The sequence below is a fragment of the Agelaius tricolor genome, unplaced genomic scaffold, assembly GCF_023055355.1.
Source record: "Agelaius tricolor isolate 1412-34295 unplaced genomic scaffold, bAgeTri1.0.p SCAF_6, whole genome shotgun sequence".
In the NCBI taxonomy this organism is placed as follows: domain Eukaryota; kingdom Metazoa; phylum Chordata; class Aves; order Passeriformes; family Icteridae; genus Agelaius; species Agelaius tricolor.
In genome coordinates this window covers 39283053-39304633 of record NW_027269266.1, presented here as the reverse complement: position 1 = coordinate 39304633, position 21581 = coordinate 39283053, and the positions used below count along the sequence as shown (strand labels likewise).

Sequence of the window (21581 nt, the reverse complement as noted above, 5' to 3'; positions counted from 1 at the left end):
TAGTATGCCCTAAAAACTACTGACACACACTTTCCTGACAGGTTTAGAAGTCAGAAAGCCATATTCATCTTCCCTTTTGAAAGGCTCCTGCCACATGTAGCTTTACAGAGCCCTCATCAGATCCCTCCCTCAGGGATGCCACTGCAAAGGCCTGCTCATACACACGTCTGACATCTTCATTTTCATGTTCCTTTCTGATGCAAAGAAACAGCATATTTTGAGAACAACAATTGTCTGCCTCATGGAGAAATCCTCAGACCATTTTTCAGAAAAATTACAAATTTGTTTCCAAAGCATTGTGAACACAACAGATCTTCCCTTTTTCCTTTTTTCTTCCTGTCTCTCTAGTGAGGCTATAGAGGAATATCTGCACAAAGAATTTTGAAAAAAACGTCAGTCACGCACCCCTGCTCGTTATTTGTTCACACCCCTCACGGCACTTTCTCCTGCCTCCCAGAGGAATCAGACCACACCTTACTACACCTCCCTCCCCCTCCAAAGGCCAGCCTGACCCAGAAGAGCTCTCCAGTCTAGACATCTATCTGACAACACAAACACAATGAAGAATGTGGTATGAGGAGTGGCAACCCACAGCTGGGGAAAGGAAAAACTGCATATTTCAGCGGCAGCAGCAAGGGCAGAGAAAAGTCTTAGTGGATCTATGGCTGGAGCTACTTCTGGGGAAAGGTCAGGCTGCCCAACATGCCAGGGACATGGGAGACCTGCCTTCTGCTGCTGTCTCCAACCCACAGTCTGCTTTCAAATGTTACATACCCTGAGACAGATGTCACAGCCCTTCCAGGAGAGGAAACAGGGGCTCTGCAGTTAGTCTTTTCTGCCAGGCATCATCACTGCAAGAGCAGATGGGATTTGCTTAGGACTCATCAGCATGGCTTATGATGCTTTGGGGAGCATTCCAAGGACTGATGTTTCTTCCCAGACATTTCTGCAGAAGCACCTCAGGCCTCATAGTTGTTTAAAACCACTGTAAAAGTGGATTCGAGGTTATTTTAATTTTGAAGTATAGAAAAAGGACTTTCAGTGCCTCAAGTTAACATTTGACAGGATGTATTTGAGAAGACAGGTGACTTGAGAAGATAGTCACTCTCTGTGACTGTTTCTTCAGCAGTACAGAGATCTATCAGATGCCTCCTCTTCACAGGATAATGGAAGAGTCAGAACAGTCTTGTTTTTAGAATTCAATTTTTTCAAGAGGAAGGATATTAAAGGGACAGAGAGTATGTGAAGCACATATATCCTCTGTCTGTCGTGAAACATTTGATTTTGCTGCAGTTCTGTAATGTGAACACAAAAAATAAAATTCAACCAGTCACCCCAATTCTGCTTTGTTTCAGGGGAAAAGTGTGATGAATATTTACCTGAAACCGGCACAAGTCTGGGAAAACACTCTGTAAAACCAGACAAAAGTTTTACCTTCTGTTCTGAAACTTCTGCTGAACTGCAACTTGTATCTCTCATTTCAAATATCCTGCTTCTGACTACAATTCCTTCCTCTAAACTGGAATCAAGAGCCTGTGGACCAACGAACAAACTTTAGTCAAACAAAGCCAAACTCAAATAATGGATTTGGGATTTATAAAAAAAAAGTAAATCAAAAGCAATCTTAAAATATAATACAGTAATTGGAATGGGCTGCATCTGTTCAAGTATCAGTTTAAGCATCACATTTACAAGTAGGAAACACTGCAGAATTATGAAGCACAAGGGGCAGAAATAGCATGAGCAAGACATAAAAGGATTTTGTGTCCAATGGCATGGTTTGGAGCACACAAATAGCAGGCCTGCCATTCAGTGTTCTAATCTTACCTAGGCAGAGATGTTTGAACAGAAGTTTCTCACTCTTTTTCCACACCCAGCTCCGTAGTGAGCCTCTGCACTGGCCCTTCACAAATGCACCTTTTGTGCCAGCTGTGAGTTAGGGGGTGCTTTGGGCCTCCAACCAGAACCCACATTCTTCAGGCATGATCTCAGCAACCTGGACAGCCAGGATTGGAGCTGACAGAGCAAACTGGCTTCAGCCACAGCTCCTGAGGCCACCTTAAACAAGGATGAGGTCTTCATGGCAAGAGTCTCTACCTGCACAACAGAAAACCCTGTGTGTGCACTGGTTGCTGCTGAACCAAACCAGAATTTCTGTGGTATTTTGTAACACTCCAGTAAGTGTGGGGAGAAGCAGTGTGCACACAAAAGCTCACAGCTGCCCAATCAAAATAAGCATTTAAATGGATTAACCAGACAACTGTTCTTTCAAACTTGCAATCGTTACACAGCTACATAAATCAGAGGGATTTATAAATATTTGTTTTTCCAGATAAAAGGAGGATATTAGTGGGATTTTTTTAAAGTGAATTCACTGCCACTATCTGTCCCTCCAGCCATTAATGAACAAACAAGAAAACAAAACAAAACCAAGGATGTTATGCATGCAAAAATTGTAGTAACAATTCTAAAATTGTTACCTGGGGATTTTGGTTTAAGCTTAATGTAAAAAGACAACTTACTAATGTAAGCAGCATGAAAGACCTGATTTTATTTAGGTTTTTGAAGACCCCCGAACTTGAGGAATATTTGAGAGATCTGGAATTTAAGTTAAGGCACAGTCCATGACTAGAGGATGCTATTACGGTACTAGTTTACAATATAATCTACCCATTATGATAAGACAGAATTCTATGCAATTTCTTACTCTAGAACTGAGTATTATTGCTAGTCTATTTGAAAAACTGTTTCCAAATAAGAAGACTCATTTAACAAGTCCACATCCTTAACACACACACAGAGGCTCCTCTGTCAGCTACTGATGGGCAAACATGTTTATGCGGAAGCTCTGTTCAGAGCTCCTTTTTACTGTGAGAAGCCATTTTCCTTCAGGAAAATGGTGCTTATGAACCATTCTGTCCCCACACAGCAAGTTTTGAATGACAGATTCAGGAAAACAGTATTAAAAAGAAATTACTCTCTTTCATAATCTATCAGCTCAGCTAAAATAGTAAATCAGAGAAAAGTTAGACACAAATGTAATCCCCTAGGAGTAGATTCACTTTGAATAGCTTTGAAGAAAAATACACATCCTTCTCAAATTCAGTAGCTTGGATGGTTATATTTGTCTCTGTCAAGTTACATGCAAAGAAGCAGAATAATAGAATTCAATACCCTGGGGACATGCTATCTTGATAGATGCATCTAACTGCCACAACTATTAATGGGAATTATATACTGAGTATTGAGAAAAGGGCATATGCATAAAACTACACACTTCTAATGATATTCAACCTTAGGAAAACTTTCTTTTTCAGACTTCTGTTGCAAAGACCCTACTGCTGTGGCACACTGTTATTGAGTTATCAGATTTCTTGGTAAAGAACTATCTCCCTCAACAAAGCAGCATCTCCTTTGTCTGCCAGAGATAAATTTGCTAACATATCTCCAGGTATTAGCTGCTCCTTTTCATGCATTTGCAAATTACTCCCCCCATTACCTCTGAGACTGTGAATCACTAGCTGGAAATACCACTCTGCTGAAATAAGGGCATGAATGATCAGCTTCTTCATTTCTATCTGAGGCTGAAATTTTACCGAGCTTAAAGGAAAATAAAAGCCATGAGTGAAACCTGCCCATTCTGAAATAAATAGGTGTTTCACCTGTAAATACCTCTCTTAAAACTTCACTGAAAGGTCCTTATCTTTGCCATTACTTCTAAATCACATGCAGAGAGAATTCATTCACTATATTATAAAACTGAGTTTTTAAGGACATTTTAAGGACACTTGCCTCTATATGAGTGCATGGTCCACCCACATTAAAAAAAAATTAACTGCGATACTAAAAGACCTGCATGTAGGAATACACTTCTCATTCCATACAACAACACATTACTCACTGCTTGCAGCACCCAGCCCCTACCAGGGCTTGCATTACAATGTAAGGGGAGGACATTCCCACATTAGGTGCTGCTCAGCAGGAAGGGACTTGCCAATCTAAAATGTTTAGTCTACCTGCCTGAAGATATGTGAGGGACTGCAGGCTCTTACACTTCATTTATTATGAGGCAGAATATAACTGTAAATTTGAAATTTACACATCAAGTTGGATTTCCAGGGTTTTCCCCTCCCAGTTGCTTTACGTAATAATTGCTTACTCTAAATCCACTATTTCAGTCCTCCAGCTATCTCTTCAGTAATTCTTAAGATCATAATCTTTCACCAGGACTCCAAGACAGCATATACACTTGCAAGCTTGTTTAAAAGAAACATTTCAAAGAAAAGACTAATTTAAGTCTCTAAGAAACAATTCCTTCTATTGAAGAGAAAGCTGGGAAGAGATAAGACAGAATCACAAGAGCAAGTGTGCCAAGCAGCAGCTCAGAACCTACCACTACCTCTCAATTTTCATCTGAATACCTCAAACTTCATCCAATTACTTCAATCATTTTTTTTTCCTAACAACTAAGAACTGTGAAAAGCAATATATAATGACACTTGATAAATTTTTAACCAGTGCAGTTCATTTCTGGCATTATGTTCCTCTGCTACTACATAACGTTCCTGCTACTGCAGGACAGAAGATGTTTATTGTCACATATATGAGTTAAATTTAATAGGATAAGATCTTCACCAGATGCAGTGATTTTGAGTGTTGCTATGTCAACTTATACTCATTGATGTTTAATATTTTAGAGCCATCAAATGTTTCTGGATATTGGTCATCATCATCCTTAATCTGGAGGGCACTTATTCAACTGTACAAATCAGTTGGAGTCTGCAGGATGTCTAAGGGCTTCTATGAAATGCCTTGATCTTTTTAATCAAATGCCAAGTGGATTAATAATTACATCATGAAAATACTATTTCAACAACTGTCATTGAGGAAGCTGTGCATAACATGGTCATAGCAGCCGAGCCACTCAGCATCCTTTAAACACCACCAGCCAGTTACATACTTTGTTATGGTTTCAGGCAAAACTGCTCAGTGACATGGGCAGCTCATTCTCTAAACCTGTCACTTTGGCATTTCTCACAAACACTGCACTCATGTAGAACACAGTTTGTTTTTAAAAGTGCTCTCATAAGGCAAAACAATTCCAAGCTTTCCCAATACAGTAATAGCTTAGACTATACCAGAGGAAAGTGTTCCACAGCAGTAGAGACATTTTTTAAATTCCTTGGATGTAAAATTTTATAACTCATGCATATTTGAAATATCCCTGCACAACATTAGTTAGCAGAGCAGTTTAACTGTTTTGCTACTTTTGGAGATGCTAGTCTTAATTCTGAGAGGGATGTGAGTGATACCAGCCTGGAGGTGGAAACCTGCTGCATCAAAGAGTCAAAGATTGCAAGAGCTCTATGACTCTATGGATGGTATTCCCAGACTGGCCTTCTGAAAGTGAAGCCATTCCACCCAGCTAGTTTTGCAAAGCCCTAACTTACCTGGGTATGTGTTTAACAAGCCAAACCCTGTCTTAATTTAGAGATTCACACTGGAAAGTCCATCACATGTCTTGGCCATACTCTAATAATGAAAGTATCCCATTTGCTAAAAATGCACCCCTTGTGTCTGGGGTGGTTTCATTCACCTACAGCTTCCATTTTTCAGAACGGATGCTTTATCACCTTTCAAAATATCGTCCCCCTTGGAGTCTAAAGTATCAAGTTAGCACAGCTTAAGACCCTATTTTCCACCAACTAACTGCAGCAAACTTCCACTTGAGCTCTGCTACCTACAGCTATGTAGGCAGAGCAGATTCAGCCAGGTTGCACTACCTTAATTGTGCCTTAAGGCAAATTATCCCAGTTAGTGGTGTTTATGTTATTTATGGTAACTTAACAAGGCATGGCAAAGTGTCTGCATATCTGACCAATCTGACCAACCATATCTCATATTCAGCCAGAGAACAGCAGCTGTGGGTACTATTCCTAATTCTTTAGCTCTTCCTATGCCCAAAACCACAACAATCCATCATGTTGAAAAAGCAGGAAATTATTAACACTAAACTCTCACCTGAAAATGCAAAAAAGACAACATGGTTCCAAACAAACAGTACCTCCCCTCCTTCCTTACCCACTGCAGGCTAAGGACAATAGAGTAGAAATTGATGCCCTGGTAAAAGCAAACTATATCTCATTTCCAAAAGCACAGTAGAAACTTAAATCAAAATCCACTTTTTAAAGGGAAAAGTGATGATTATATGGGCAGTCTACGTACTCATGCCAATCAACAGCTTGGAAAAGCAGGTGTCAGTGCTTTCTATTTCTAGGCATGTGGTTATGATAGTGGTAAATGTGCCTTGTCATTAGCTTTCAAGAGTAAGTTACTTCAAATAATTAGTGGTTTGCTTCTAGCATTTGCTACCCACCTTTACCCATGAGAAGGCCAGTAAGTTTCTGCCTTCAAACCACTAGTAGGTACATGCCTGATAATCACACTATAAGCCACCAGAAGAAAAAAACCTGGTTTGGGAATGTGCAAATTGGCTGAACCATTAATAATATATATGTGGACAGCTGAGAGAAAAGTTAGGCCTTTGGTTGTCAAACAGAAGCAAGTTACCAAAGTTTCCATGTGTGCCTCACCAAGCTCCTGGCACACAGCCTCTTAACCAGGAAAAATAGGGGAGGAAAAAAGTGCTAATATATTATTGAACTTGACAGGGTGTTTGAGACTGTTGAGAATTTCTGGATGCTCTAAATTTAATCCAGAATTTCTGTAGAGAAAGAACAGGGGTTATGACTCTCTTTGAACCTCAGTTTCCCAATCACAATAGACAAGTGTTGAAACAATCTCTGTTCATTTCCCACAACTTCTAGAATTGTCTATAGAAACTGTAATTAACACATCATTGCATTACTTTTTCCCACATATTAAGCAACACAACTTGAAACTGTGGAAATACTAATATAAATGATTGTACTGAAGTTTAATGGTAGCCTCAAAAATACAATGGATGAAATCATGGGAAGCTGGAAATCTGTGTTTGAGTCTCTAAAGACTAAGAGGCTTCTCATTTCCTAGTTCACTGCTTTAAGCATAGGCTTAGATGCAAAAGTTGTTCTTAGTTGTAAGTCACCTTGTCTCCTTCTCCCATGTGAAATAAGGAGCCTCTAATCCTTTCCAGTCTGTACAGGATGAACTTTCATGTCTAATACAGGTACTTTGAAATTGTTTAGGGTCAAGTGCATATTTTTTTAAATAACAGGATATGCCAGATTCTTCATTCTGAACCCCAGTTCCTGAATATTGGTGATTTAGCTGGAATCACATTTTTATTTTCCTTCACAAACATTAAAATCAGGAGACATATATGTATAAGAATCCCTAGGCTGCTCCTGCACTAATAAATATTCATCATGCCAGTGTGGCGTCAGGGAAAAGTGAGAACAGCAAAGCCCCCAGCCAGCCAGAAACCTTAAGGCAAAAGTGTAAAATGTGACAAGTAAGGAATGTGTGAGCAATAAGCTGATGGAGAAAGAAAAACAAAAAAAGGAAACACATTTTGGTTGTATTTTCTTTTCCAGAAGAGTTACTCTTCCTGCTGAATATCTTCCTATACCTATTATCCAGAGCAAAGAGAGAGCAGAAATGGCCTTAGTTACAACCAGACAGTGTGGTATTCCTGTTTACATGCAAACTTGGGTTATGATAGCTCTGAAAGCCTCATGGCCTGGCACTGTACTTGCCAGATGAGAATAGTACAAATGCAATAAAAGGATCAGCTTCCCAGATTTTTGACTTAAGGCATTCCCTTGTGGTAAAGCTGGGTGAGGAAATGGAAGAATAGACTGAAGGGAAGAAGGGAAATTCAATAGCCCAGAAGCATGTATTGCTGACCTAGTTACTTTGTGAAGGCTTAAATAAAGAAGCTTATGAAGTCATGACTATTACATGGTCCCCTCTGATCTTTTCATGAGGATGAGAAATGGTTGTTTTCAGTTTAGAAAGGAAAAAAGATTCTGTATGTAGAGTGTCTCTTTGTTGTCCTGTGAACTCCCTGGAGAGAATATCAGTCACCCTGCAGGGGCTGGAATAATGAATGAATCCATCAGGGAACAGGCTTTCTTCTCCTGTGACATGCTTTGGGGGACCACCCACACACATGTCAACCCTTTTTCTGCAAAGTGCTGCCTCTAAAGCCTTCCCCTGTCTCAGCCAGCAAGGATCCTTCATTCTAGAGCCTTTCATTGATGGAGTTTAGATACTCTCAGGCTGAGGAGTGACATGACCATGGGTCTCCCACTTTCAGGGCAAAAGCTCTAACCACTGTAGGAAAAGGAGGCAAGGCAACCGTGAAAATTGGTAATAGGAGCTGTGGCGAGGTAGAAGGTACACAGCAGGGCAGCTGGCCTCCTGCCACAGCACGGTCACTGCAGAATCACAGATCCCCTTGTATGCCAGAGACAAATGAGAAGGGTAATTGCTGCATGCTGGTGGGGAGAACTGGTCAAAGGGAATAAAAGATCAACCACCACCTGCAAATGACAGCTCTTCTCCATTGGTTTCTGACTGCAGATTGTTCAAAATTTTTCAAAATCTCATGAAACGTCTCCCATTAGTGAAACACACAAAGATTTACTCTTTACTTCCTGCACCCTTTCTGTAAGTTTCTCAAGAAGAATGGAACACTCTGAAATCACTACCCAGTCATGTTAAAGGAAAGCTTAAGATAGCTACAGAGCTGAGAGCAGAGCAGCCCAAGTGGATCCTGAATTTGCACAGTGCAAAAAGAAGTGCATAAAGAAGGAATATTTTAAGAGACTAGACAGGTGGAGGAAAAAAGCTGGGAAAGGAAAAAGATGTAGTTACATCTATCCTATTTCCCCAAGCACAGACTTCAGTGGCCAAAAGTTATTCACATACACTGCTGGCTGCAGTACTTGAAGGTATGCTGAGTCCTGATGTAACTATGACTTCACATTTGCTCCAGCCACAAAGCTCCCAAAGCATATGGAAGTTGGTCAGGACAGCTTGGTAATGCTAAAATCAGAAGGGCAGCCAAAATGGTAAGAAATTTAATCTTCCTTTGAGAACTAAGGCCTGTCTTAAATTGTTGCCCAAGCGGTGCTATCCGAACCACTGATGTACTGCAACTTTAGATAACAAGTTTTCAGCAGTATCTAAGCTGCTAATTAGGCTCAGGGATCAGATCAGTATCTCAAGACACACATCCTGGATAGCTGCTTCTGCTTTCTTCTCTGAAAATAACCAGAAGAGATAACCCATTACTAATCATCTGTGGTCTGCTTCAAAGTTTGGCCCCTTGTACAGCAACATTAAAGATGTGCTTATATTAGTTAGTGAGATGAAATCTACAAAATTGCCACATTATCATCCAAAAGCCCCAGGCACCATCGAACCATGCCAACAGGTGATGTATAGGCATGATGAACTTAATCCCATTCTGGGCTGCAGAATCCATAGCAGGATTAAAACTGGAGGGAGATGGCTTACCTGCATCTCACATGGCTTACCTGCATGCTTTAAGTGTGAGGAAGCAGATCTAAAATATTTAGATCCAGGAGAATTACAGGTCAACACTTGATAAATCTAACTGAAACCCCTTTTCTTGCTAAGTCAATAAACTGAGTACCAGCTCACTTATGATCCTTCTGGGTAAAATGTTAAACAAAATTAAAAACCACATCCACATTCTGAGAAGGCATTTGTTCTTTAGGCCTCATTTCACATTCTCCACTTTTCTTCCTTATTAACTACACCAGCACTAGAAGCTTATCAGTGATGAGGGAGCATCAGTTTTCATACATCTTAGGAAATGCACACAAGTGTTTTTAAAGGAAAGTCCTGGTCATGATGAGAAATCATCATTCTTACATATTTATCTTTTTTGGGACTACCTATCCCACATCAATTCATCTGCATCCTCCCAAATTCCCCTACCATGACTCTTCCTGGGCAAAAATCCTTAATGATACCTTACAAGAAGTTCGGAAGCATTCTCTTTCTGAAATCTCCCATTCTTAATGTTCTGAGGACTTCAAAAAACTGCAGTCAAATTACTCTCTAGCTCCAAGAAAGAGAACCAGATCACTCTGGCTCCTGTAAGACTGATACCACAAAAGCCCCCTCGAGGGAATTACAGCCTCATAACATACAGTTGCCTATTATTTATTCTGTAGCCAGATTCTGCCAGCTGGTATAAATCAGGGCAGGTTCCTCGGCTTGAACAGAGGAAGCTGATTTATGCCAGCTGACAGCCTGGCTGCACGCGCTCCACTTGCACAATGCTAGTTTTTAAAGGGACCTGTTAAAGTGCCCCAGGCACGTAAGAACCACGCTCGGGTCTTTACTTGCAAAATGTTGCTCCGAGGAATAGAACTGTGAGACCTTCCTGCTGCTCTCTGGGTGTACTGTTTAAATTCACAGAAGAAAGTCTCTAAGCCCTGACAGAGCCACCATGACCTTGGGAACAAATCTGCATTTTCTAATGTCCCCTGCATAGACCAGTTTTTTTAACTGAGCTTTAATGCTGCATTAAACAAAGCCCATGGGAATACCAATGCAATGTTTTGGAAAAACTGATCAGCTGCAGAGAGGGCAAAATTGATCTTCCAAACTTGTGTTACTGGTAACTATAAACACACTTTAAAGAATGTGGTGTGACTTGCAAATCACTTGCTAAACGTATAGCTTTGGCTGCTTTATAAATCTTTCTTTTTTACCTTAAAACCTCAGGTATCTACTTAAGAGAACAGGGAAACAGCTCATTTGAGGGTGTGGACTGAAGTGCTTGGGTACAAACAGAAGAGAGTAGGAACAGAAGGCAGCTTTCTAATACCTCTGGTTTCAGATTGCCATTGGAAAGGCACAGTGTTAATCCCAGCTGTCACTGTAGGGATGTAACTGCTGGGTTGTCAACTGAAGCATGCTTTAAGTGTGAGGAAGCAGACTCCTCTACCTGCTCCTGAAATCTATTAATTTCAGTCCAATTTTTGCCAAAACACTGCTCTGGGTGAGCAGAGAATTGGAATCCTGGAGTCAGACTAACAGGACTGTTAATAATCAAAATTGTGGTTCCTTTGCATGACACAAATTTCTGAATACAGTTTGTTATTATGATATGAAACAAAGACTAGAAGACTCAAGCCATTCAGAGCCCTTCCATTCCCACCCAATAAGGAACCAATGAACACAAGGCTACAGGTCAACCTGAAAAACGCTGTCAGGGGAATATTTTTCCTGCCACACAAAGTGCTTCAACATTTCATACATTCTCATATACACAACAGAGTGAAACCAAAATCATTTGAGGTGTTAGATGATACGGGGATGTCTATATATGCATGCCCAGTGAGAGTGACAGCCCTCCAACATGCTGGGGAGAGTGGATAGGGGGAGCTCCAGTTTCAAACGTGCATTTTTTGAGTAATGGCCATGCACTTAATCCCACCTATCTTCCATTGACCAGTATTTTGTCTAATTATTGATTAATGATTATTTTTTTATCTTTCTATATCAGAAATTCCACTGTGGACTAGGGAAGAAACAAACAAAAAAAAAAAAAAAGGAAATGTTTCCTGATGAAAGTTTAATAGAAACTGGTACATTTCCACAAATTGTCTCAGTTTTGACAAATCAGCATTTTCCCATGAAAAACAGTGTCAAAAACTCTCAACCAGCTGTAATTCCAACCAGATTAACTCAGGGATGAATGCCAGCAGGAAGTTCTTGCTAAATACCAGTTGTTTGAGCAAGGGAAAACTATTTCTGCCTGAGACGATCTTCCCAGAGGTGAAAAGGCTTTAAAACCCATATGAAAAAAGGACAGGTAGTTCCAGCTGTAACAACTACAATGGCATTCACAGCAAGAGAAAGAGCAAGGAAATGGCATATTAAAAAAAATATGCATGAACATGGACAAATCAGCAACTAGTACTTCCCCTGAAACTGCTAATGTTATCGTTTCTTAAAATCTAGAACAGTTGCTAAAGCTTTGCAGCAATGCAAACAAGCTGACAGGAGCCTATATGAACTGCTGGGCAGGGCCCTTACAACATGCTTCAATTTCAATTCTGCTTCAATCTCTAGAAGCTAATGGACACATAGAAATGATGAGCATGCTGTCACCAGGAAAAAAATGGAATTAAGCAATTCCTGGTGAGATTTGTTAGTTCTACCTACTCCTCTGGATGAGATTCCATTAGTGGATGGAGTTTGAAGCAATTTGCTCTCTTTACATATCTTACCCTAAACATCTGTACACAACTAAAACCATGTTCTTTCAGGCAGTAGGATATAAAATGTTGTACTCAACAAGTGCCAGTGCTGCTGCTCTGTTGCTATGCCAGAGTGCAGGCATAATATGAAAAACAACTGTTGAAGATTTAGCTGGGTCACTGAGAACCCAATTCTGCAGATGTTTAGTGCCAGCCCATTGCTTACAGTGGCATTTGCCCTGTCCCAGTGTGTACACCCACTCCTTGCTGTAAAAGCAATCTATCCCCTGTAGTAAGAAACTTCTCTGCTGTTTCTTAATACAACACCTGCCAGTGAAATTAAACTTCCAAAGGACTTTGGCTGTCAAAGCCAAGACATACTCTTTCTGATTTATTTTAGCCTATTTTAACCTTCCAGAGCAAGAGTTCATAGAAAAGCACAAGTAGTTTTTCATTGCCTTTTATTTTAGTCTTGAAACCATTTTATAAGGGTTTAAAAATCACTTCCCGTTACCCTATAGGAAAAAAAAAACCCCACAAAACAAAAAACCTCTCTAATACCAACAAAGTTTAAGGCTAAAGATCAATTAAGTAACCCAAAATCTCAGCACTCACTCTTAGACTAGGATTCAGCCAACTTTCTTTTTCATATCAGGACTGGCTCTCCACTACTTTGTGCTGGGAACCCCTTGTACTCTACAACATCTTTAGAGACTGGTTGATACCTCAGTCAATTTTACTGAGTTTGCAAGGCTCTGGCCATACAAAATATCTAATGTTCCTGGGATATGCCTACCTGGGTGTTTCCCCTGAGTCAAAAGACTCCTCTGTGGCAAAGGAAATGACACTGCTGTCTCCCACCTGCCTCAGGGCACCTTTCATTCCTCTGTTTGTCAGGTGCCAGAAGGGCGGTGGGAACCATGGGCAAATCAGGGCTGTAGCAGCCCATGTCCCCACTGCTGGGACCACGGAGGTGGCTGGAAGCCCTGCCTTTCACTGTGGGCTGCACTGTGGCCATGGCAGCCAGGGTGGAGACTGCACGATCACTTCCATCAGAATCTGTCACAGCACGAGAGAGCATGTTTCATACCTAGCTGATATAAATGCACCCTGTTATGCAAGATCCAAGAGTAACAGATTGGGCACAACCTGTTGGTTTTGCTCATTTTGGCAGTACTGGAAGTAAGGCACAGCTCTTCTGAGGTCGGAGGAGTGGCAGTGAATGTTAGCAAAGTGCATGTAGCACATACATACATTACTGAGAAAAGAGTTCCTGTGCCACAAATGCAAAAAAAAAAAAAAAAAAAAAAAAACCAACCAAAAAACCAATAATGTATCACTTTAAAAATATCTTACAGAGGAAATATAAGCATCGGAAACTCCAACAACTAGTGCTACAGTGATATTTTGCTCTTTTTTTTTTTTTTCCCTCAAAAGAGCAAATGCTTTCTAAAAGCCTTTGAAAAAAAACTTGCAAAAACCCCCACAACCAAACCACGAGGAATTTTCCTTCTGGTAAGAGCCTGACACCATATTTCCTCCTATGTTCAGAGTTAACCTTGTCACAATGACAACTTTTATTTGGCACCATTATAGGATGCTCCATCTTTCAAACTGTAACAATTCATCCCAGAAAGGAGTATTTCCTATTGAAGCAATGCTGTTTGACTAAATATAGGTCATATAGTAGTAAGTGTTTATAAAATATAAGTGAAAAAATACTATGAATATGAAAAACTCTGAATTACTTCATTGCCCTTTTTTTTGAAATTACTTTTGAAACTGTTTCAGGAAACCCGCTATCACTCTGTATAACTCTACTAATGCTAATGGAACTATATTCATTTGCAGCAGCTTAAGATCTGGCTCATAATTATTTAATAGAAACCATTCTGATATGGAATTCACCACTGGAGTATTAGAGAAGCTTGTTAATGCCAGTGAACTAAAAATAGCAAGTAAACAAAAGTGTTTTTTGAAGTCTTACGTATAAAAGTCTCACAATTCAAGGACACCCCATAAACAGAAGAAAATGCAATATCATCTCTGATACATCCCTACTTCCCTCCTGAAATACCTGGAAAAATGCCAGTTTTAATGGGGGGCAGGAATGCATTTTAGACTCAATCCTGTTACAAACATGTTCCATCCCGTTACAAGATGTTTGCTCTCCTTCCCTTTTGCAAACATCTGAAGCTCTGAATTGGATTTTCTTACTATAAAATTAACTAACTCTGATATGGCTTTCAAAAAAATAGACAATAATGCAGATAGAGTTTGGCTGAATGGAGATATTAAGTTCCTGATGTTCAGAGATGAACAATTATTACATGGATGATTCCAAGGAACAAATTTCTGGTTATGATCACCCAAAGACAAACTACAAATTCATATTCACTTGAACACACTAACACCAATTTCTTACGTCGGCAACTGCTGCTTTGCACTGCCATTAATTGATAAAATGCTCAATAAATCATTCAAAATCATTCAAAAAAATCACACCTTGCCCCTTTACTCTATGCAAAAAAAGTCAATTACTTCTGTGTAGTACAGGACATGAGAGTATCTTTTTCAAAGGAGAAAATTCTCATTGAACCTGTTCGTGAATTTGTGGGTTTGTCTAGAATCTTTAGGGGCATGTCATTCTTGTCTAATATTTTGCTGTGAAGAATGTTAAAATGAAATTTTACCTGGTGCTTTTTTAACTAGCCATCTGGTTAGTTACTAGGCATACCTGGGAACTGAGCTCTTCTGAGACTGATACATCTCCATTTTTTTCAGCCTCACTATAGTGATGAATTATTACAAAATAATAATTTTTTGTTTTCTTTTTTTTTGTTTTCTTTTTTTTTGTTGTTGTTGTTTTGTTTTCCCCCAAGCATTTGGCACCTCTAATTTTCATTCTGGTGCCAAATAACTACCAACATCCAAACCTCACACTTTCTGCTCCACAGAACTGCTGCTTTCTGATCAACTCTTCTGTCATAACAGAATTCTATGGCACAATAGAATCCTACAGTGATTATCAAAACAGCTTTTGGAGCTATGGGATAGATGATCTGACAACTGGTCTACTCAGTTTTGGTTATTGTAGGCTGTAGATGAAGATGAGTATGAAAAATGCTGGAATTGTAACCAGTTTATGTTCTCTTTCCTCACTGGACCTATGACAAGAAAGAACAACAAACTCTTGAGCCATGCCTGCTTTTAAAAATCGACCCATAGTTTGAGACTATCTATAACTGATTGGGTGGGGAAAAAAAAGTATAATGATAAATAACACAAGATTAACAAAGGCTGAGCTTCTCCATTTAAAGTTTTTTGCGATGGGAATCTGCAAAAGTTTGAGGCTGGGGTCAAAATAAAGGACATCACTAGTTGAGTATGATTTATACTAATGTAAAATTATAGAAAAATACATAGAAATTAACAAGAAGCTACACACCTCAAATTTAATATAACTTTGAGTTGTGGGACACCACAGTCTCTTATTCTTACACTGTTCTTTTCTTCTGCGCTAAGTTTTCATGAGTAACTTTGCAGGTATGCAAAACCTGTTGACTTTGACAGGGCTGTTAATGAAGCATGAAGTTAGTCAAAACTGCACATAGCTAAAGGCAGTAGCTATTCAAGAGTTATCCACCTTATGTTATCATGTTTCTGCCAAAATTTGGGATCGACTACTGACCATGAATGGACCAGACAGGAGAATCAGAGGGCCCAGGGCAAAGTTTGTAGAAGCCCAGGTGTGCACACCTTACCTGAAGACAAAAACTAGATGTGCCATTACAAGACATCTTAGAAAGCTACTTAATTCTTCACAAGTATTTCAGATGCAGTTTGCTGCAATCTCCTGTTCTCCTTTTAGAGAGAAAGCACATTGTTCTGCAATGTGCTTTAGGGCCTAACCTTGATATTACAGATGTTAATTCACAGATGTGGGTAACTACTGGTAGGAGGATAGAGATGGAAGGCTGCTCAGGGCAGGAATCTTGTTTTTGCAGCAGAACTTTAGGCTCATAGTATATTATGAATTATGAAATGAAGAATACTGCAAGTTGCAGACCCCAAAAACCTATCTAAGGATGTCTTGGTAGAAGGAGGGTAAGGATTATAAATAGTCACTTTTAAAGCGAGTCAAACAACATGCACAGTCAGTGCTGGAGGAATGAGTGCTTTTCAGTCCAACTGCTCACAGCCACGGCTCAACTCCGCTCTTAGCAGAAACTCTCACGAAACCCAAGTTTTGGTAACCAAGTGCAGACCCGCGCAGCAGCGGGCTCTGTGGCCACGCACAGGCCCTCTCTCTGAGGGCCACCCGAGGCACTCCGGCCGTGTGGCCGGGGCTGTGCAGCACACACACTCGGTGCCCAGCCGAGCGGCGGTGCAGCACACACAGCCGGTGCCCAGCCGAGCGGCGGGGCCGGGCCGGAGGGCGCTGCCAAGGCGCCGCGGCTCCCCCGGCCCGCGCCCGGGCACAGCCCTGCACACGGGGCCGCACCAGGTGCGGGAGCCGCCGCATCAGCTGCGGGCAGGGCCTGCAGCCCCTCCCACGGCCGCCGCAGGCAGCCCCCCAGATGCCTTCTCCGGGCTCCTCCGGCCCGAGCAGACCCGGCTGATTTCCTGCCAAATCCGCTCCTTTCTCCCCGCTATTCCCTCCACGGACGGACCTCAGCTTTGGCCGCGGAACCCCGAGATTCCCAGTCCTTGCTTCCCCGCTTACTCTCCCGCAGGGCCATCAACAAACACGCTCACCCCCTCCCGAAACGTTTCCAGCCTCAAAACTTTCTTAGCAACCGTGTCCCCCGCCTCCCGCGGCGGACGCCTGTCCCTCGCCGCCTGCCCCCGTCCCCTCCCGCCCCGCTCCGGCCCCGGCAGCTGTCAAGCGGCAGCGCGGGCCGGCGCGCACTTACCCCGGAGCAGAGCGGGTACCGAGCTGCCCATGAGCACCCAGAGGGAAAGGCGCAGCAGCAGCCGCCGCAGGCTCCTCGGCAGCCGGGGAGTCATCGCGGAGCCGGATCGGCGCGGCCGGCGAGACGCGGGCGGGGCGCGGGGGCGGCGGGGAGGCCGCGGCGGCGGTGGCGAGGCTGGCGGGGAGCGGGGCTGCGCCGCTCCGCTGCTCGGGACCGCGGGTGACTCACTGAAACTTCACTTCGGCGCTGCAGGGGAAACAGGAAATCTTAAACTTCGCAAACAGCTGGGCAGGACTTTCTTACTCTTACAGTAGTTCCTTCTCCCCCTTCCCACAGTCACCCCCTCCCCTGCTCTCGCCCTTTTTCTTTCCTTTTTCTTTTTTTTTTTTTTCCTTTTAACATGAAACCTCACCCAGTTTGGTGTCAATCATCTGCCAGAGGCCAGCCCCTCTCAGGTCTGGCTCTCCCACCACAAGCGCGTCGGGGCCAGCCCCGACGTGCAGCCCGGATGGCTGCGCCTGCCTCCCTCCGAGGCGGGGACCGGGCACGGGCACCCGCCCGGAGCTGCACCGTGCCTTGCAGGGAGCCTCAAGGTCGACAGGAAACCGCCAGCTCGGAGGGCTACTACTCCCTCCCTGCGAGTTGAAAAGGACCCAGTCGAGTCATTTGGGACACGGGGACTTTGCAGACCTCCTCCCCGCATCCGTATCCCTGACCTTAACGATGCTGCTGCAGCAGCCTGTTTCCTCCTCTGCAGAACGGGTTTCGGAAAGAAGGACGTAGCCCCCAGATGAACTAAAGCAGGGAGCAGGGGAGTTTAAAGTCGGGGTAACAGCAGGAAATATTCACACAGACTAGCTGGGCACTCAGCTTGCAGATGTTCAAGCTGACTGGAACAACTTGCCACCTGCTGCTTATTTTGCTCCCAAATAGGCTGGTTGTGCACTACTTTACCTCAAATGCTGTGTATGTAACACAAATGAAGTTTGTCTCCATCCCTCTCCAAAGGAACTTCTACCAGAGATTTTGTCTTCTCTGCAAGAGGGAAGTTGCACCCAGGATTCAGAGAGTAGGATCACACTGGTGATGCCAGCTTTTCATGGCCTTGTTAGAGACTGTAAGAACCATTCAGTTTTGAACCTGAATAAGGCTTGAGCTCTCTGCCAGTATAAATCCAGTCACTGCATAGCCAGCAGTTGTATTGAGACCCATTTTCAGCTCACAGTCTTCCTTCCTCCCTAATTTAAATGGCTGAGCATTGATTGAAGGGTAAACTGATGTACATGGGGATAATTTGAGGGTGATTGTTCCAACGTTGTTGATTCGCTTTTGTCTCAGTTACAACATTAGTTAGAGACACAGATCTGGGTATTTCAGAAAGAGGGCTAAGCCCTCGGGGAATATATGTAATTCATGCTCTGAATGTCCCAGATCACCTCTGTTTGAATTTGGAAATGTTTGCATAAAGAATTTAATTGGCCTATAACAGACATTAAAAAAAATCATTGTGCATTTATGTAAATTTAGTTTTAAACACTCCCTAAATGCATATTTTCACCATGAAGTCTCAGTTTACAGTATAAAGTCTCATAAACCTCTCTCCAAGAGCATTTTCCTCTCCCTCACCCTCTTTTAATATAGTCAAGATTCACTAAAACAGGTGGTGGTCACCACCCTCCAGAGGTAAGAAAAGTTGCAGACTCCCCTTTGAGCACAAACTGGAGTGTTCTTATCAGTTCCTGTGCACCAGTTCTGTGCTAGAAGGTGGCTGTGTTTGCAGTATCCACTTAAACAAAAGCATTTCTCAACTCCCACAAGTATATACTGTGTGCTGTACACTACTCTCTCCTCAGAGCTGTCAAGTTGCAGGTGCCAAAGAGTTGCTGTTTGCTTAGAAAGTTGGCTGTGTGTGCTGAACTCTCCTATTAGTTTCTGATGTCTACCTTCCAAGATGAAAAAGAAGTTTCAAAGCAAACAAGTACAGATTTAATATTACTATTCAAACCTGTCACGATCCAGGCGTGACTTGGCAAGTCTGACACTGTCTCACTTGCATCTCTCTCCCTCACATGAATGCTGTGGCTCTTCTCCAATATAGGCATATTCTGCCCAGTTTCTCTCATCCAGGGTCTGGCAGTAGGTGAGGGGCTGGCAGGAGATGGTGCCTTTGGGAAGGGCTGTATTCGGGTTTCCAGTGGTCTCAAATCCTCGAGTTCAGCCAGGCATCACTGCCCCTTCTCACACATGAGGTGATACAGCACTTGTTAGCCAGCAAGTGAGAAGTCTACAAAAAGTGGACTTTAGGAATTTGATATTTCCATTGTAAGAACTGCCCTTATTTTTACAGATGCATCATGCAGTGAGGATTGTGCTACAGCTGAGCTTTGGGTGTTCAGAGAACCCCAGTGAGAGATGTTACTAGAATGTTTTTGTGTGGAAGGAAATCTTACCTGGATATCCTCAGGGGAAGGGTAGTATATATTTGTCCCCAATAGCCTGTGTGGAAGTCAAAGTAAAGCCAACTTTGGGCCACAGATTTATCCCAGAGAGGCTTATCAACAAAAACTCATATTTTGCCTTTCTGAGTACTACAAACCTCCCTGTTAGGGGCAAATACAGCTTAATCAGGATTCCCTGAACAACCAAAATATATGAAACAAGACTAAGCTGGTAATTTCTTTCCATTTCCTTGTTCATAGCTCCCAGTTCCCTGTTTTCAGATAGCAGTTTCTTCTAAATTGAAACTGTGAGTATTTAACCTCAGCCTGACTGAGGTAGAGGAAGAGTCCTCTTTAAAAAGTGGGAGATTAATGGTGTAAATAATAATCTCCAGCCTGACAGGGTAAGGGAAGACAGCTACTTTCAGTTCCTCATTTAAAAAGGCAAAATATCAAAGCACTGAATATTGTGTTTTCTTTCTGAGCCTTGGAAATATATACCAAGAACACAAACAATTTAGTACCTCTTGTATCTCAGTGTCTCACAGTGAAAACATGCTAACTGCTCCTTGCTGCAGGTTTTAAGTACAGCTTTTAAAACAGTCCATAAAACTACCGAGTATAAATGATACTCTCTTTGTTATTCTAACTATTTTCTAGCTTTCAGTATCTTATTTCTGTCAAAATCCCACATGAACTACAGCATTATCCTTGTAGAAAAACACTTTCAAGCTTCTACAAAACATGCATTGTTCCTAAAAAGCTGTTGTTTCACTGTACTTAACATACACTCAACTCAAAACCATTCTGCTCACAGCCACAAGCTGCTGATGTCCACAATAAAGCAATTATTTTGATTAGTTTATTAACTCCAGTGTTGCTTTATGTAACAATCCCAGAACAAGATGGTTCCCAGACAGATTTAAGTAAGGCCTATACAGTTGCACTAACACAATATAATATTCATGCCTCTGTAGAGCTGATATATGTGGTGCGGGGTGAAACATCTCAAGTTACTTTAGCTGCATAAATTTAGCCTTGGACTGAAGTTCCAGGAGATGGCTGAGAAAACCCATCTCATCATCTAATGGAGCAGTGCTGTTTGTTTCACTGTGATGGGATAGTCCCAGATTGGGTTCAAGAACAAAGGAATGGAGGACAAATGCTGGATGAACAGAACTGCCATCATGGTGGCAGCAGGCTATTAGGTCACCCACATTCCCTTGGTCATCCAAGGAGGGAAAGGAATCTAGATATTTTAAAAACCTTCTAAACACAAAGAGCTGATGATAGGGAGCATAATTAGCCCAGACATCTGCTTGGTAGGCATCTGATGTTAGATTACATGAATCCTAAAGAAAATGCTCTTTGAATTGTATACATCACATAAAGTGATCTACAAGATGCTTTATACACTGGCAGTCATTGGAGTTAATGCCTGTGATTTTTGTTTGGAATGACACGAGGCAACCAGGTACATAGTATGCTGATATTGCCTTACTGAAACTATTTATGAAGTAACTAGAATAAGTACCTTGACTCAAACAAAAACATTGATGACTTTGGACAAGTTTTGTCATAACTACATTCAAAATAAAAATAGGAAATCTACTTTTCTTTTCAAAATATAAATAGGAAAAACTGACATGTCCCATTTTGATGTTTTCATTGTGATACAGATTGGCTTTTGTTTTGAAGCAGAGTATTAGTTTTGAATTTTTTTTTGTTCTCCCCACGTTACATATGAAAAAAAAGGACATGGAAACAATATCTAACACTTTGATTTCACTACAGTTAGGCAAGAAGTTTATTTTTCTGAGAAATTTTGGCATTTCAGTTCAAATCAAAGTCAAATTTTGTAAGCCTGTATTCTTTGAAACTCAAAACCTCCATTCACTGCAGCACTCTGTTCACGAAACTGACATTTGCCTGCTAATTTTCAAATTGAGGGTGCTTGGCATGGAGCATTAGCCTTTCAGCATCCTCGATAAAAGCTCTGCCTGTCTTGTGTATCACTGGCTGAAGAACACATTGTCCTC

At 41.7% G+C, this 21581-nt stretch overlaps 1 protein-coding gene across 3 annotated transcripts in view; it reads right to left on the bottom strand.

Moving 5' to 3' along the window:
- TGFBR2 (transforming growth factor beta receptor 2) overlaps positions 1–17742 on the bottom strand; it is a 61251-nt gene extending 43509 nt beyond the window's left edge. Inside the window, exons 1-2 of one of the 3 annotated variants that reach the window (XM_071429419.1) lie at positions 17517–17742; positions 17105–17350 (exon numbers count right to left, since the gene is read on the bottom strand). In XM_071429419.1, coding sequence (XP_071285520.1) covers positions 17105–17198 — 94 coding nt within the window. In that variant the 5' untranslated portion in view covers positions 17199–17350; positions 17517–17742. Of the gene's footprint in view, positions 1–16861; positions 16965–17104; positions 17462–17516 lie in introns of those variants that run through there. The other 2 variants (XM_071429418.1, XM_071429420.1) reach the window with 2 other exon arrangements.
- Between the last annotated feature and the right edge of the window lie 3839 nt (positions 17743–21581).